The sequence below is a fragment of the Xyrauchen texanus genome, chromosome 5 (assembly GCF_025860055.1).
Source record: "Xyrauchen texanus isolate HMW12.3.18 chromosome 5, RBS_HiC_50CHRs, whole genome shotgun sequence".
In the NCBI taxonomy this organism is placed as follows: Eukaryota; Metazoa; Chordata; class Actinopteri; order Cypriniformes; family Catostomidae; genus Xyrauchen; species Xyrauchen texanus.
This window is the reverse complement of record NC_068280.1, coordinates 6588062-6606757: the sequence shown is the minus strand read 5'-3', so window position 1 is coordinate 6606757 and position 18696 is coordinate 6588062. Positions and strand designations below refer to the sequence as shown.

The window sequence follows — 18696 nt, the reverse complement described above, 5'->3', positions numbered from 1 at the left end:
AAATAGGTCTACGCATGAGACTGACAGGACCGTATAAATGTATCCGATACGCTCCTGTTTGCCTTTTCCTATTAAGCTTTATACAAACAAGTGGCATATATTTTTGCTTCTTGGTGTACAGCGTGAGGTTAAGATCCAGTTCACAGCCCTGTCGGTACAGTGCTGAATTTTTGGGCCGGGGTTGCCCTGGTAACATTTAAAGTCTATGTTGCCACTATAGCAGCTGAGCATGCGCTTATAAATGGAGTCTCTGTAGGTAGACATTCTCTTGTCTCTCATTTTATGCATGGGCTATGCAGGCTTAGGCCTTTTTGTCCTGTCTAAGTTTCTTTATGGGATGTATCTGTTGTTTTAGAGTCGCTCACAGGTGCTCCGTTTAAGCCCTTGGCAACAGTCGCTGATAAGTTTCTGACTCTTAAAACGACCCTGCTGGTGGAATTGGCATCATTTAAAAGGGTTGGTAAGTTGCATGCCCTGTCGATTAACCCCTTATGTATGGATTTTGCTCCAGGGTGTTCAATGAAGTGATGTTGAGGCCTTGCTTTGGCTATTTGCCCAAGATCGTTCCTACATAATTTCTATTCATTTACAGGCATTCTATACACCTAATTTGAGTTGGAGGAGCATGAAAGACTACATATGCTTTGCACAGTTCTGGTGCTGTGAGTTTATGTTGATCGTACTAGCCAGTGGTATAAGTCAAAGCAATTGTTTGTGTGCTTTGGTGGCTGAAACGGGTGTTTAGGTGTCTCATTGATGCAATTTCAAGCTTACGAAGTGCGTGGTTTACCTTTGCCTTGGGGTATTCAAGCTTATTCTATGAGGAGCATGGCATCCTCAGGGACTTTGACTAGATGTGCATCCTTGGAGGACATTTGTATTGTGTGAAAGCGAGCACCTTTATGGAGCCCATGACGTAGCTCCCAAGGGGCATCGCTTAAGCACCATCAGCCAATTAATTGGTGTGATTGTATAAGGGCTTTAGACCAAGTGACACTCAGGGCGTGTCCCAATGTGATTATGCAGCGTCTCAATCCCACTCAGGGAACCAGGGTTACGGCTTCATGTAACCGAGACGTTATAACAAAACCTAGCCTATTATATATTATATAGACCAGAAATGCCCAAACTAGGGCCCGCGGGCCAAAGTTGGCCTGAGATGACTTTTGATTTGGCCGTTTTGCCAAAAATATACTGTATATTTTAATTTGCAGAAATGTGCACCTTAGCTTTTATTTCTGTTTATAATGCAATGCATTCAGCCATGATCCATTGCCTCTTAAGAAAAGAAGCAGAAGTGCAATTCAAGTTTTTGATATCACAACAGGAAAACAGTTTTAATGTCAAATTAAAGTAGTCTTAAATGCATTAACTATGCCAAAACATTTCACAGCATTGTTTAATTAAAAAATCCTATTACATTTGGCAGTCCCAATAAACTGTAATACTGAGTGAAGTCCAGGACAATGTGTGGCCTAAGTCTATGATAAGACATATATTTAATACCTTCTTTGTCACAAAACAAAACAATATCCTACTTGATAGTATTACGTCATGCCATTGTATCTTAATCTCTCCAAAACTGCACAGAACTACTGTGTATTCAATGTGAGGAGACGCACTGTTCTTAAAGAGACAGTAACCGTGTTTTAAGAGATGGTTACATTTAGTCATATAGCAGACATTTTATCCAAAGTGACTCACAAATGAGAAAGAGTCACAAAATACATACAAATTATATTGAAATCAATTATGTGTAGCAATTAAGTATAGGACGCTTAATGAATTTAATTTTAGAGTTCAATGTGTTTTGCAGTATTAATATTTAATAAAAAAAATTATATAGTTTGATATATGCAATGTTTACTTATGTCCCACTGCCCTCAATCAAGTTTGATATTTGGCCCTACGTAGGAAAAAGTTTGGGCATTTCTGGTATAGACGATCACAGCCATACCCTCATGAAACCCGCTAAATATAAAGAGGATGATGTCTTGGCAGCACATTTGACAGGAAATCACAGATTTTGCACTCATCAAATGATTTATGCTCTTTGTATATAATGTATGTCAACTAACATTACCTGTAATGAAATAAAAAACTCTTTTCATATGTAAAGCATTGTTTGAATTTGAATATGAAATGAATTGCTAATGAAATTTCTCTTTCTGTGTTTGTGCATGTGTGTCTCTCTTTCTCTCTAAAGGTAATTGAATACCGTGAGTCAGATGGCGGCTTGCAGAGATTCCAGCGGTGGACAGTGTTTGCTGTAGGCACATGTGTCACCAGAGAAAGATTGAGTCTAATGTCTTTGGAGTAACTAAAGTATGAAGCCAAAGAGAGCAGATTGAGCTGGTTATTATCCGAGAGAAGCAAGCCATGGCGATGATAAACATTCATTTATACACAAGAGGTACACTGTTTGCATAATACTTTATAACGAGGGCACATAATGTCTTATGGAGCAAATCAAAATGTATCATTATGTTTGCATTAGCCATGCCCTTGACTGCAATTGCGTAACAGGCGCACACATACAAACACACAGTTGCAGTTCCCTGGGCACTGTTGAAAGTTACCTTGAGATGGCCCCCAGTAGCACTGATTGCTCCCTAATCTGCAGTCTCATGGACCTTCCAGTAAACTCTCGCTCACTCTTCCTTTCTCTATAGCTAGGCTGTCTTAAAGCCATTCATCGCTAATGGCCGCTCATTTCTTGCTTCTTCTCTCCCAATCTTTTTACTCTAGAAGCACCACAAATCATCTTATAACTAGCATTACAGTTCTAAGCTCTCATTTAACTGGAGGGGAAAGTTGTAGGAGTGTTTTCTGGATTAGTCTTGTGGACTAAGCGGCTAGTTAACACAGCTTAAAAATGAATTAGAAATGGTTTTAATATTTATCTATATTTTTTTATACTTTTATCTAGTTAATTCCATTTTGTATTGAATTTTAATTTCACTTATCTTAAACTTTGATTATATAATATGGGTGTTTCTTTAACTTTGGGCACTTTCATGTCCCAGGGGTCATTTTGTTATTAAATCAAATAGATTTCTTTTTAATTATTAAATGAATGATTCCATGTTACCATACTTTTAAAATTTATTTCTGATATTTTTTAAATGCACTTTATGTGTAGATTTCACAGTTTTAGCCTTGTCCCAGGCCCAGACATTCAATATTAAACAATGAAAATCTCATATTTAAAACTATGATTTTTTTTTTCAATATTTATTGTGTAAAAAAAAAAGATTGTCCCACTGTTGTGTTCCACACATTTTGTGAAGAGGATGCTTGAGAGATGAAATTTGAGACGAATTGGTGTTTAAAAAAGCAAAACGTAGAAAAATCAAGTTAAATATCACTTGTGAGTAGAATCGGGAAGACACGCAGGCTTGAGTGAAGTTTAAGATGCCATTTATTTGATAGATGTAAAACGGGAGGTGATGTCTCTCTCTTTGGCGTAGGCCCCGTCCGGCGGTCTGAGGGAGTTGTACCCGGAACCGTCATGTCCTGCCGGAGATAGGAGGCAGGGATGAGGAGCCTACCCCTGTGTGGGACGGGGCTCAACTGGTGGTGGTGGGGTGGTGGAGGTTGCCGTGTTAGCACACTGAAACAGCAATGTTATAGATTGTGAGCAGACTTATAAAGCAATGGCTTACATGCGATTGGCTAGGAATTACCCAGCTAATGATGTGATGTACAGCTGCTAGTCTTCCCGCTGGAACTACGCTGCGCTTCCATGTCACACCGCAAAAAAGTGTGAAAATATTAGCTATGACGATATTAGCGGTTGTTTTGTTTCAAAAACATTAAAAAAAATAATTTCCACAACTATTAAGCATAATATAGAATTTGAGAAGTGGTGGAATGTGAAATGTGGTGGGAATATCTATGACAATTTTCTATGAATTTTTATTAAGCAAATTATATAAATCTCAAGTAGTGCATGTACACACATGGTAAGCCGTTGTTAGCAGGCAAATAAAATAAACTTTCGAGAGTGTGAAAAACATTTGAGGGAGACCAGCGTTGAAGAAACTCCAATAAACTGCATAAATAAAGCCTCTTTTGTTATTATTATTTTAAGTTACCATACCCGTAAAATCTTTGAGAAAACTTTAAAGTTGAAATGTGTAATTTATTCACAATTTGTTCTATATAACATGCACAACCCCTGTCATTAAAAATGCCTTCAAATCCCATAAATTATCATTTTAAATAAATGAAAATAAATAAAAAGACCATTTTTGATTTATACTTTATTTTAATCTACGATTTGAAGGTTACTTCAGAAAATTACATAATGTTTTTTTTTTTTTTTACAAATACTGTAAGAAAATCAAAATACAATAACAGGGACTTATTTCATTTAATAAATACGATTGCAACGAACAGAAACCATTCCACATAGCACAGAGATGAGGTCAAAGAAAGATAATAAAAAAAAATAGAAAATAAAACATTTCACACCTAAATTTGTTTATATCTATATCTGTGTGTGTGTGTGTGTGTGTGTGTGTGTGTGTGTGTGTGTGTGTGTGTGTGTGTGTATGTAATCTTTACAGTAATAAAACTCTTGTCTTCTACAAAAATAAACTTGCTTACTCTTTAGAGAAAAGTGGCAGCGCTGGACTTTTATTTCCTGCCTGCCACAGTTTGTCCATTTAATGCTCATAAAGTGTCTTGTTTTGTAGCTTGTGGTTTAGGAACAGTTATCTAAGATCCATCTGAATTCAAAATGTACAACTCAACTGAATAATTCATGAGTTTTACACCCTTAAATTTGGGGTCGGTTTGAAATAATGACATTTAATACCTGGACCTGGATTGATTTTTGTATACATTACATAGGTATCATTTTACAATAAGCTTGTTAACATTAGTCAATTTAACTTTTTTTTATCAAGAAAGTAACAGATTTATTAATTATTTATATATATATATATATATATATATATATATATATATATATATATATATATATATATATATATATATGTTTATTATATATATATATATGTTTAGGGCTTTTAAAGATTTTTTCGATGTGACATTATTTTCATGACAGTTATGCAAATACTATATATATATATATATATATATATACACACACACACACACACAGAATGTGCATAACTGTCATGAAAATAACATCACTATGGAAATTATTATTATAAATAATAATAATTATTATAAAAAATAATGCCAATATGAAGAAAAAAAACCTTTAAAATCCCCTATATATATATATATATAAACAAATATACAAATATAAATATACATATTTATATATTTTAGGGCTTTTAAAGTTTTTTTTTTTATTCATAGTGGCATTATTTTTTATAATATTAATTATTATTTATAATAATAATTATTATTTATAATAATAATTTCCATAGTGATGTTTTCATGACATTTTACCCTAAATTATCATTACTGCAATGAAAAAAAAAAATCACTTTAATATTCTCATTCTCATTATGAGAACTGGGGGGTAAAATGTGCTTAAGTGTCTTAAAAATATAAAAAATGCAAAAATTCTTAATGGTCCTAAATGTATGATTAATTTTCTTTATGCAAAATTTAATTTCACAATGTTTTGCATTTATTTAGGGTAAAATATGACATTTTCTTGACAAGATTAATACATGCTGTAAAAGTATTGTTCATTGTTATTTCATGTTAACTATTTGTTACCTAATGTTAACAAATACATCCTCATTGTAAAGTGTTACATTTTTTTGTGCTGTTGGCATAAAAAAAGAATCTTATAAATATCTTATAATATAAATTATAAAAGAAAAAAAAAGAATGATATTGCTTTTGTGCCCTTTAAAGCCCTCCCTTTACCCTGCAATCATCCATTGTCTCATATGTTAAATACCATAGATTGTTTGTGATATTATGAAAATATAATCTGTATTGTGATTGGTACTCAAGTCTGTAGTGAATTGCCTCAACTGAAGTTAGTTAGCTGATATTTATAGCAATTAAATGAAAATGATCCATTAAAAAATTTGCTTTTTAACATCCAGTTTTCAATATCCTGACCATTCTGAAATAAAGACCTCATTTACATTCATTGGCATTTGAAAAGATTGACAATAACCATATTAGAACACTGATTTTCAAATGAAGACACATTGAATGGGAAGGATATAGAATTAGTCCATATATGTTATAACATGGAATTAAGTGAAAAAAGAAGTAGAATATCTGTACTGAAATAATGTCAAAGACATTAGAAGTAACAAGAGATTTCCAGTTCAACTAATAGTCAGTTCATCAGTTCTAGTACTAAACTCTGTAGTTTAGAACTATATTCCCTGTCACTGTTATTCTCTCTGGTCATATGTATAGAGGGCAAAGTAAAAAAAAAAAAAAATATATATATATATATATATATATATATATATATATATATATATATATATATATATATATATATTTTTTGTCTAAAATACTTCAATATGCACTGACACATTCATACATTCATATAGGTCAGCCTGTACAGTTCACTTTTGGTATGACATGAGAGTGAAATAAAAAGCAAAACAGCACATGTATGGGGTGTAACTATGCTAAATGTAACAAATAACTCACTATGAGTGCACATCAATTATTTCTAGCAAATTTTTAAGCAGTGGTATGGGTGGAGTTTTGAGACACCATACTCAAATTTTCATATCATTATGAATATTAATATGGTAACACTTGCAGTGTCAGAAATTAATATGGATTTGATTTTCAGGGCCATTTTTTAAATGTTTATTAGGGCATATATATACATATATATATATATATATATATATATATATATATATATATATATTTTTTTTTTTATTATTTTTTTTTTACCATTTAAAAGCATAAACTGTATATCAAATACACTCACCTAAAGGATTATTAGGAACACTATACTAATACTGTGTTTGACCCCCTTTCACCTTCAGAACTGCCTTAATTCTACGTGGCATTGATTCAACAAGGTGCTGAAAGCATTCTTTAGAAATGTTGGCCCATATTGATAGGATAGCATCTTGCAGTTGATGGAGATTTGTGGGATGCACATCCAGGGCACGAAGCTCCCGTTCCACCACATCCCAAAGATGCTCTATTGGGTTGAGATCTGGTGACTGTGGGGGCCATTTTAGTACAGTGAACTCATTGTTATGTTCAAGAAACCAATTTGAAATGATTCGAGCTTTGTGACATGGTGCATTATCCTGCTGGAAGTAGCCATCAGAGGATGGGTACATGGTGGCCATAAAGGGATGGACATGGTCAGAAACAATGCTCAGGTAGGCCGTGGCATTTAAACGATGCCCAATTGGCACTAAGGTGCCTAAAGTGTGCCAAGAAAACATCCCCCACACCATTACACCACCACCACCAGCCTGCACAGTGGTAACAAGGCATGATGGATCCATGTTCTCATTCTGTTTACGCCAAATTCTGACTCTACCATCTGAATGTCTCAACAGAAATCGAGACTCATCAGACCAGGCAACATTTTTCCAGTCTTCAACTGTCCAATTTTTGTGAGCTCTTGCGAATTGTAGCCTCTTTTTCCTATTTGTAGTGGAGATGAGTGGTACCCGGTGGGGTCTTCTGCTGTTGTAGCCCATCCGCCTCAAGGTTGTGCGTGTTGTGGCTTCACAAATGCTTTGCTGCATACCTCAGTTGTAACGAGTGGTTATTTCAGGCAAAGTTGCTCTTCTATCAACTTGAATCAGTCGGCCCATTCTCCTCTGACCTCTAGCATCAACAAGGCATTTTCGCCCACAGGACTGCCGCATACTGGATGTTTTTCCCTTTTCACACCATTCTTTGTAAACCCTAGAAATGGTTGTGCGTGAAAATCCCAGTAACTGAGCAGATTGTGAAATACTCAGACCGGCCCGTCTGGCACCAACAACCATGCCACCCTCAAAATTGCTTAAATCACCTTTCTTTCCCATTCTGACATTCAGTTTGGAGTTCAGGAGATTGTCTTGACCAGGACCACACCCCTAAATGCATTGAAGCAACTGCCATTTGATTGGTTGATCAGATAATTGCATTAATGAGAAATTGAACAGGTGTTCCTAATAACCCTTTAGGTGAGTGTATGTCAATTTAATAAATTCCTCCATACAAATTCTCAAAAATGAGAATTATTACTTTTTACCTTAATAATTAATTAAAAATCAACTCAAATTGTATCCAATGATGCATATAATTAGTACTATTTTATTAAAATATATATACGTATATCAGTTGTTGCAAAACAATGTAATAATTAAATTTGAGGGCAAAATTTCACCCTTATTTGTATTTGTATTTCTTTGTTATTTTTGGTAGGATTTTTGCCCAGAGCCCACCTTAATTTCTGACCCTGAACATTTGGTACAGTAACATTAGTTAATGCATTAAGTATCATGACCTTCCAATGAACAATTATTATTATTATTATTATATTGTTTTAACAGCATTCATTAGTCTTCAATAATATTAATTAATAAACTATTGTTTATTGTTTTTTATTATATACATATTAATATTATAATCATTATTTGTTTGGCCATAGTGTCTCAGGAACATAATGCTTAATGTTTTCAAAGCATGTCTTGATACAGATCAATCTGTATCTGTAAACCATCAAGTTAATCGTTAATAGCAATGTATGAATAATTGATTTGACTAAGAAAATCAAAAAGAGAGCTCAGATGTTGCAGAGAATCAAAACAAAATAAACAAGCTTGAACTTTAACCCTGTTTCATAATTAAAGTCATGAAACTTGTGGTAAAACCATAATTTGTAATAAAGTATATGTTAAGTGACAGCATGCACTCGAACTGGCATGAACTCCACAAGTTCGCAAGTGGACTCCGACCTTTTACCCCATTGCAGTTTTACCAAATAAAACCCAGACAAGGTTTATCATTAATCGTTTTGCAGTTTGATATTAAAACACTCCCAAAAAGTCACACATCAATGTTTTACTTTCATTAATACTGTATGACCACTGTTAGAAATACAAATAAAAAAGACACCTAAGAGAAAACAAGAATAATTTTCTGTTTCCACTCTAGGACATGCTGGTCTTTCACTCTAACTCTGTACACACTGGCAATCTTTATAAATTAACGGCTTCAAAAACGGTTCTCATTTTGAATACACGAATGTGTAAAAAACCTGTACAAAGTTTGTTCTAGTATTCACAGAGCACAGTAAGGTTAATGTCCAACATGCACAAGTACTGAATAAAGCTTGAAACCTTTGTGTCCGCAAGTCCTCGACATGACGGAGTCCAGAGTTCAAATGTCAATGTATGTAGGAAGTTCAGATGAGAATTTGACACGTGGATGAGGTTTGATGCATTCTGGGCAAAGAGAAAAACAGACATATGCATTGGTGTCCTGACACATTGATTTGGAATTCTTAGCATATTTAACAAGTCACAGGGTTACTATAGTCTCAGGCCGCACATCCATCTGATGCATATAACACATTAGTTTGCACACGCTGCTCATGCACAGCTCTGTTCTGAGCACATGTCAGGTGGTCATACAAAAGCGACTGTTTATGTGACTTAACACAGAACGTTCCTGCATTTTTCCGCTATAATAAAGGTTCCAGGGTTTAACCAGTGCTTCAAATAAAGCCAACATTTTATTTTTCTTTCATTAAAGTTTTATCTTTCAGGTTACACGGCTTAATTTAATTTCAACCCAAGTCAAGCCCATTTCGCGGCCGTCCCACGGGGCGCTCAGTTCTCCCGATGTCCAGTATGCCCCTGATTGGCCCCACAGCGTGTCGGCCCACCAGGAAAATGCCCAGTATGCCAGATTACCAATCCAGCCCTGCTGTGTATCAAATACAGTACATATGTTCATTCATGCATATAAGTTCATAACACCCAAACTATGGTATTTCATGATTACAACACATTATAATAATAATAATAATAATAATAAAAGCACTATAATGTCAATTTACAGTATATTTTTTTAAGTGCATATACTAATGTTTGTCAATAAACATCACATAAAATGATGAAGCACAGACTTTATTCACACCGCCAGACTACAATGTAAACATTAGTCATAAACACTGTCTTGGTTGATTCGCTTTTCATGTGTTCTTCATGAGTTAAAAGCCACTTTTACATTCATACAGACATGATCATCACAGACGTTTTATAATTAATCAGACCACAAAACGTCTCGGGTTACTTAAATGTAACCCCTGTTCCCTGATAAAAGCGGAACGAGATGCTGCACTGATTTAGCGCTTTGGGAACGTCTTTAGGAGTGACCGGCTGTGAATATGTGTGAAACACGTCAATGAAATTGACTAGAATTTATAGCCTCTGCTGGTGACATCATTGGATGCACCTGTAGCAGGGCTTTAAATAGATGCACCACATGTGCATCGTCAGGTATTTTGTCTGAAGAGCAGTCCTGGGGCAAAGGAGCCAGTGCTGCATCCATGCATTCCGTGAAGGTGCGGGGTTATAAGGCTAGACCGAATGGAAGAGCTCGATATTGGAAAACTTCGCCCCCAAAGTGAACCTCAGGAACTTCCTGTGTCTTGGCAAACTTTCTATATGAAAGTACGTGTCCGTGAGATCGACTATGACTAACCAATCAGGATGTTGGATTTAAGACACGACCGTCTTGACGGTTAGCATCTTGAACTTGAACATCCTCTAAGCGATTCAAGCCTCCAAGGTCTAAAATCGGACGCAACCCCCCATCCTTCTTGGGAACCAGGACGTATCTGCTGTAGTAACCTGATTCTCTCTCTGGAAGTGGAACATGTTCTATGGCCCCTTTGACCAAGAGATTTCGCAGTTCTTTTCACAGTAGACATGCTTGTTCCGGTTTCACGGTAGTGTAAACCACGGGGTTGAAACGTGGAGGACAGTGAACGAATTGAATTCTGTAGCCTTTTTCTACTGTTATTAGGACCCACATAGAACCACCTGGCAGTAGTATCCATGCTCCACCCCGCCCATGAACCGGGGCGGGGCTGGGTGGCCAACGGCCCCTCCCCCTGAGTACGGTGAGGAAGGAATTGCCTGAAGACTTCCTTGTAGCTTTTTGCCTCCTGGAACCTGGTGATAACTACATTCATAGCGTCACCAAATAAGTCAGAAGGCGAAACCGGGGCATCGAGAAGGAAAACTCTGTCCTTATCTCTGATGCCCGACAGGTTGAGCAATAAGTGTCTCTCCGTGCTGACTAAAGCGGACATAGACCAGCCAACAGCACGAGCCGTCTGCTAGGTTGTGCGGAGAGACAGATCTGTGTCTCGACGAAGCTCAGAGAAAGCCTCTTCATCGACCGTGGTGCCCGCACACAGGTCCTTCAACAGATCAGCCTGTTATGCCTGTAACACTGCCATAGTGTGCAGGGCAGCACCAGCCTGACCTGCTGCCATATAAGCCTTCCCCACAAGCATGGAGGTGGTCCTACACGGCTTTGTGGGGAGAGTGGGTCTCTTTAGTGATGATGCTGAGCCAGGCGAGCGATAACACGCAAGCGTTTGTTCTACCGGTGGCATCACTGAATACCCCCGTGCCTCGGCACCCACGATAGTCGAATATGTCGACGTCGAGGGCATGAAGACACGGGAAGTATAAGGTTTCTTCCATGATTGGAAGTAGTTCCCTTCCCTTTTTTATTTTTGGCCACCAGACAGAAATCTGTCTTCTAGTTTGAAGCATTTGGGGGTCTCTTGTTCGCGTGGCCAGTCTAACTGTAGTCTGGCCACAGCCCGAGTAACCACCTCGATTAATTCCTCAGCCACTTTAATATTGTGTGTGGAATGTTCAGTGGTTCAGCGTCCCCCTCATGAACCGAAGAGGCGCCGAAGCTCGCTTCAGGCTTACGAGAAGGATCAGCTGGATTTGGGGAGAGAGCGACGATAGGGACGAACCCGTCTCTCGCTCCTCAGCCAGATCTAAGCGATAGCCCCACGACGAAAGCGTGGGCACTGGCTCTTGGAAGTAAGTGAGACGAGTGCGAAGCATTTTGACTGTAAACAGATCGCAATGTTCACACCCGCCCCATCGCTAGAGCAGCATCATCTTCCCCCAAATACACAAAACAAAACTGGTGTGTGTCCGTTTCAACCATAGAGCAGAAACATGGGAACACACACCGCTTGCTTTGTTTATCGGTCATTCTTTTTCTTCTTTTTTTTTTTAAAAGAAAAGAGAAAGAGAAAGGTTTCTGCACACTGCCTAAAAATTCTAACTCCTAACAGAGGAAAGTAGAAAGTTCTGACAGTCAAGAAGCACAACACACACACACAGAATGATCTGAAGACAAAAGAACTGACGATGCACCTATGGCACATCTATTTATAGCCCTGCTACATCCAATGATGTCACCAGCAGAGGCTATAAATTCTAGTCAAGTTCATTGACGTGTTGCACACATATTCACAGCCGGTCACTCCTAAAGACGTTCCCAAAGCGCTAAATCAGCGCAGCATCAAAGTGTAACTTTTTGATAGGGAACAACACAAAAACATTTGAAACTTCTGAATGAGAGATGTTTACGGTGATGTACCGCTGAGATTGGCTGGTGTTATGGATCAACTGGGGTTTGTGTTATCTGGGCATGTATGCGTGAATAATTTGAATGGCCTTTTCAGCAGATTATTTCAATGTGAAATGCCAAGGAGCAAATAAAAGACATTTTGCACATTATTAAAAATGTAGGGAATATATATATTTACTGCTGTATATGTATAACATACTTTATATATTCATTAATTAATTTTAAATGAAAAACTTGTGGTTCCAAGTGTAGAATCTGTAGTATGTGCAGAGGGCTTCTGTGTTACGTTTTAAGCCCACGGGTTCCAGTATTTGAGAACAGCGTGTTAAGCAGTACTCACCGATGGTCTGAGTATTGGGCTCTGTGTCCAGAGGTTCCAGTGAAGTGAGCAGCTCTCTCTGAGAACTGCAGCTGGGTGTGCTGTCTGCGGGAGACACTGGACTCTGGATCATTTCTTGTTCTTTTTCGTCCTGCATCGCTGCATAGACGTGGAGGCCTGGGATCTTCCTTGAGGACAGATTTACAATGAGACACAGGCAAAACAAATGCCTTACGCTACAGGAAGCATGTTTGAGTGAAATACAGACATGAGAAGGCCTCAAATTTAAGCACATAGAAAATTATATGAAATTCAAAGAAATTAAACTGCTTAAAATGTAGTTTTTATCAATACACATCATGTTTCAGTACAAATTACCCCAATGTTATCATACAAACAACATGGGGAACAGAAACATTAGATGATATGAATTAATAATGTATAATATTTTAAGTATTTTAATATAATTATTCAATCATAATTGTTCTTTGAGGGCCCTTCTCTGCAAATATTTCTAAAAGTGATTAATTGCAATGAATTTGATTAAATAATCAGCATATAATGCAATTAATTTGAGTAAAAATGTAAACTGACTGACATTAATAGATCATTCTTTTTCTTAAAATAAGACAAAACATATAAGTACATTCATATTGTTTTAAGAATAAGTGTAAATACACTTTCTGTCATTTCAAATCAAATTCCAGTTCAACAAACTGTTGGATGAGCCCAATTCAAATCAAATTCTAACTCATGAATTGAAAGTCATCCAATTATTAAGTTCTGAATGTTGCCCAACCCTAAAAGAACTGCTTGGGAAAATAAGGGTGAGGAAAGAATTATAAACCAGTACATTATTTTCGGCTTTGTAATCCACATCAGTCTGGCTGTTAATCAAAGGGAGCTCGTGTTTACAGTTTTTTAGTGTTGTATACTGTGTTTGCAAGGTGAAGTCTGGGATTTTCCCCAGGGAATTTTTTTTATTTGTAATGGATTTGTTACACGGTCAGATGTGGAAAAAATGATCCCTGTGTAAAAAATCTCACTTAGGAGTTGGAATTGAGTTTTTCTGCATGGGCTAAATCTAAGCCTCCCTTTGGAGAGGTGATTTTATTTTACTTTTCTGCATCATTATGGAGAGAGAGTGTCTTGTAAGCAAAAACTAGAATACAACTTAAGCTCAGCATAGCCTTTGAGAATTTAAAAGTACATTTATAGCACTAAATGCAACTGGAGAGGGACTTTGCTGTAAGGAAACGCAAATTAACCCAAAATGGACAGCTAATTAAGTGTTTTCAGACCTATAGACCATTTGCTTTGTTCCGAAATGGGGACTAAATTGTTACAATGTTGCATTTTCTTCTTGGTTCGGTTTGCTTTCACAAGGCAACATTTCAAAATGGACCAAAAATATGTCAATAAAAGTCACATGTGAGCAAGCTGTCCCCTGATTGGCCACTATGTTTGTTTGCTGTTCCAGGATTAAGCTCATCCATTGATATACCAGTTAAGATGATGTGACTGTAAAAACTGACCTCAGGTGTACTAAAATGACCTCAGCAATTATAAAACCACTCCTATTATTAAACGTGCAATTATATCTAGATTGGTGGTGGTCTAGTGGGCTAAAGCACATAACTGGTAATCAGAAGTTTGCTGAGGTTCAGTCCCCACAGCCTCCACCATTGTGTCCTTGAGCAAGGCACTTAACTCCAGGTTGCTCTGAGGGAATTGTCCCTGTAATAAGTGCACTGTTAGTTGCTTTGGATAAACATATCTGCCAAAATGCATAAATGTAAATCTAATATAGCTGCCAAAAGACTATATCCACATTTTGATGATGAATTACAGAAAAGTGCTGATCCACAGATGTCTTCTCCAAAGATCCGTCAGTTATGTTCATGGTTTTTATAGTGATATTGTTTGGTTCGTTGGTCCGTTGGGTCATTTTGCATTCTCACTACAAGCGAACTGCTCCAGAGTTCATTTGCAATCTGTCTGAGACTACCTCGTTCAGTTGGTCTCGGACCGATTGTTTTGGTGCAAATCTTAGTGCGATTGCCATGTTCATATATGCCTAAATAACCCGAACCAAGGGAGAAAATGTGGCAGATTCGAAACAAATGCTCCAAATGAGCCAGGTCTGTAAATGCTCTAAGATGTGATCTAATACCCTCATTAACAGGAGGTTCCTCAAGTTCAGTGCTATGTACAACAGTATAGAAGGCCAAATTATATTTTAATGTTCAGCATTACTCGTCATAACTGAATTTTAAATAGTTAGTATTCCAATTACAGAGCTCTATAATTGGAATTTTACTAGTAATGGTCTGCACTTATATAGTGCCTTTTTAACCTTAAAGGTATTCAAAGCACTTTACACTGTGACTCATTCACCCACACAGTCATACACAAATGGCGGCAGAGCTGCCATGCAAGGTGCTAGCCTGCCATTGGGAGCAACCTGGGGTTCAATGTCTTACCCAAGGACAATTCATCATGTGGAGTCATGTGAGCCAGGAATTGAACCGCCAACCTTGCGATTAGTGGCCAACCCGCTCTACCACCTGAACCACAGTAAGACTCCTATTAACTCATCTTATACATTTTTACTATTAAATAATAACATTAAAGACATGTTTTATTGCAGAGCTCTGTCATTCGCTTGTAAAGATCTGCAATTGAATTCTTACTAGTAAAAATTGTAATTATTGGAACTCTAGTATGTAATTGCAGAGCTCTGAAATTGCATTTTAACTAGTAAGAATTCCAATTAACAAGCTCTCTAATAAAATGTTCACTTGAGCGAATGCAATTGTAGAGCACTGTAATTTAATATTTAAAAAATAATAAGTACAAATTTAATTTCAGAGCTCTACTCTAGTAAGAATTGCATTTTAGAGCTCTCTATTCAGTGCTATCTAATTATGATAATCGTGCCTCATGCATATTGATATCCATTTGGCTTGTATAAATTGGCAGGCGGGAAAATTTACATAATTACGTATTTAAAATATACATTTTGTTGTTAAAATAGATATATGATCTGATGTCTTTGATCTTTATTTTTCATTAATCTTGCCTAACAACTGAAGAGCAACTTTATCATTGTAAATAACCTTGTTTATTGGATTGGGACTGCCACTGTAAGCGTGATCAGATTCAGGCATGGGCAGGGGTGGGCTAAGCCCACCCAAATGTGAGTCTTGCCCATCTAATAAAATGATTGTAAAACACAGCATTAAATAAATTATTTTATTTTTTACGATTTATGCATTGGTTAAAAGCAATTTGAGTGTGGTCTGTGTGTTGCAGACATTGAGGGTGGGCTGTAGACTGGCCCAACCAATCACAAAATAGCACCGGGAATGTGTAGTATTTTTTTAAAAGAAATGAATTGGCCGAAAGCAACGACTCACACAAGAAGTGGCTGCTGCAAACCAGAGAGTCAGGGATGTCACGTGAGTGAGAACGGTATTTTTGTGCAATGCATATGTTTAAGTGCCCATAAAGAAGCCAGGTAGTGTCTCTAGCAGTGACTATTACTGCATGAAAAGAGCTGTATCCGGACCAGTAGACTCCTGTGTAAACCGCTGAATTTCGGAAGTATTCAGAAATCTACTTGCCCGTAGTCTCAAATATCCACAGGCACATTTACATCAGATTATTTACCATTCCGGATGTATAGTGACTGATGATTCCATCCGTGTTATAGCCATTTGTTGCCATGGTAAGCAATCCTCTTAAATTGTCTCTCAGGAGACGTATTCACACCTGAGTTACATTTGCATTTCTCACCTTTTGGATAAAATGGTCACCCCTATTGGTAATTTACCTCAAACTGGATTGGCTGCCCTTAAACTTAAACTCCCCTTAAATCTTGACAACCATTGGGTCACTGCATCAACTGGTTTTAATTTTATTGGTAAAATTCAAATATAGCCCACCCAATCCCAAACATAATTTAGCCTATGCCTCTTATTAAAGGGCTTTAATCAATGTTTACACAACATAAATGCTGAGACAGTAATTGGGTTTAAAGATATTTATTATAAGCGAAACGTGAAATATACAAAATATAACAATAATAAAATATACAAACATCTGAAACACAGTGTGAACCTTCAATTAGAGTTAAGTAAATTAAGTGGCATCTGACTCGTCATCACATGAAAGTGATCAGTCCCAGTATAGGTCTGCATTCGGTCTCTATTTTAGCTCCTCAAACGGAGCTTCTAATGCTGTTGGTTTTACAACCCACAATGGCCTCCTATTGAAAACACCATCTTCTGTGGAAAAGAGGAACCATTATGTGAAAGCTTATATTCTTATACAGTATTGGTATTTAATACAGAATAATTCATCTGTTTTACCTGGTTTGTGGAATATTTGAATGAAGATTTTTCTTTGAATGTCGCAGTCTGACAATGTGACTGTAGCATTTGTAGGTGTGACCTAAAAGCATGTTGTTGGTAACATGGTATATGTAACATGGTTACACCCTCATTCAGAGAGATCATTTTTGGGAGCCCTGCGGAGGTGTGGAGTTTCCAGGGCACACATATTGCAGACAGATGTGTACTTGTTACTTAATCTGTGCAGTTAAGCCAGACAAAAGAGAAGGTGTCAGTGGTAACCACTGTGCAGAATGGTTGAAATTTAAGCTTACATGATTCCTAAAGTTTTCATATTTTAGTTTTTTTTATGCACACTTCAGATTATAAATTTTTTTCACCAGAAATGTTATAATTTAGGATTTTCTTATTTTAACATTATGTTTTTGCTTTTATTACTTATAATTTTTTTACGTTTTTAATATTTTATTAACTTCATAATTTTTTTTAATTCGACAGATTAAATTGTTTGTACTCAATTTCGTTAATACCTGTACTAATAATAAATACTTTTGTGATTTTCTGCACTAAATCTACAGTTTGGTTGACATTTTCTGACCAATTTATCTTGGTTTTTGACCAAGTGCCCCTGGAGCAGATAGGGTCAAGGGCCCAACAGTGGCATCTTGGCAGGGTCAAGATCGTGCTGGGGCTTGAACACCCGACCTTCTGGTCAGTAAACCAGAGCCTCAACTGCTGAGCCACCACTGCCCCTAAAATGGTAAATAGTCTGCACTTATATAGCACCTTTTTAATTGTCTGCACTTATATAGCACCTTTTAATTTTTAACCTTAGTGGTATGGGTATTCAAAGCGCTTTACACTGTCTCATTCACCCATCTCTCAAACATATGACGACAGCGCTGCCATGCAAGGCGCTAGCCTGCCATTGGGAGCAACTTGGGGTTTAGTGTATTGCCCAAGGACACTTCGGCATGTAGAGTCGTGTGGGCCAGGAATCGAACCACCAACTCTGTGATTAGTGTACAACATGCTCTACCACCTGAGCCACAGCCGCCCCATAATAGTTAAACCATTTGTTAACCATTTTTAATTTTAGGGTGTTTATTTTAGCATATGTGTCTGTACAGTCATATAGTTCACTGTAGATTGAAATAAGCCAAACTTTCATTTATTTGCCTTCCCCTGTGCTCTGAAAAGATAGCAAGCATCTAACACTTTTCACTCACAATTGTCAGTCATTAACACATAAAAGGCCCTCACAGCAGGACTGCCATCAGTCGTCACAACCAGATGAATTTCAACTGCACATTTCTAGTTGTAAAGGTTCTCTTTACATGTCCTCTGAATTAAGGTATGCAGCATTTTGTGGACGATAACAGTTTCATGATACTTTTTTCCCTAATACATCTGACAAACATGAAGTTAAGTGGGAGGTTACTAGCCCACATTTTTCCAGAT

General features: G+C 37.0%; 1 protein-coding gene across 1 annotated transcript in view; it reads right to left on the bottom strand.

Annotated features, from left to right (window-relative positions):
• Positions 1-9245: 9245 nt before the first annotated feature.
• Positions 9246-18696, bottom strand: part of LOC127643906 (VPS10 domain-containing receptor SorCS1-like) — a 254439-nt gene continuing 244988 nt past the window's right edge. The window contains exons 26-27 of the mRNA XM_052126846.1: positions 12902-13068; positions 9246-9371 (exon numbers count right to left, since the gene is read on the bottom strand). Of these exons, the coding sequence (XP_051982806.1) occupies positions 9307-9371; positions 12902-13068 (232 nt within the window). The 3' untranslated portion in view covers positions 9246-9306. The remainder of the gene's footprint in view (positions 9372-12901; positions 13069-18696) is intronic.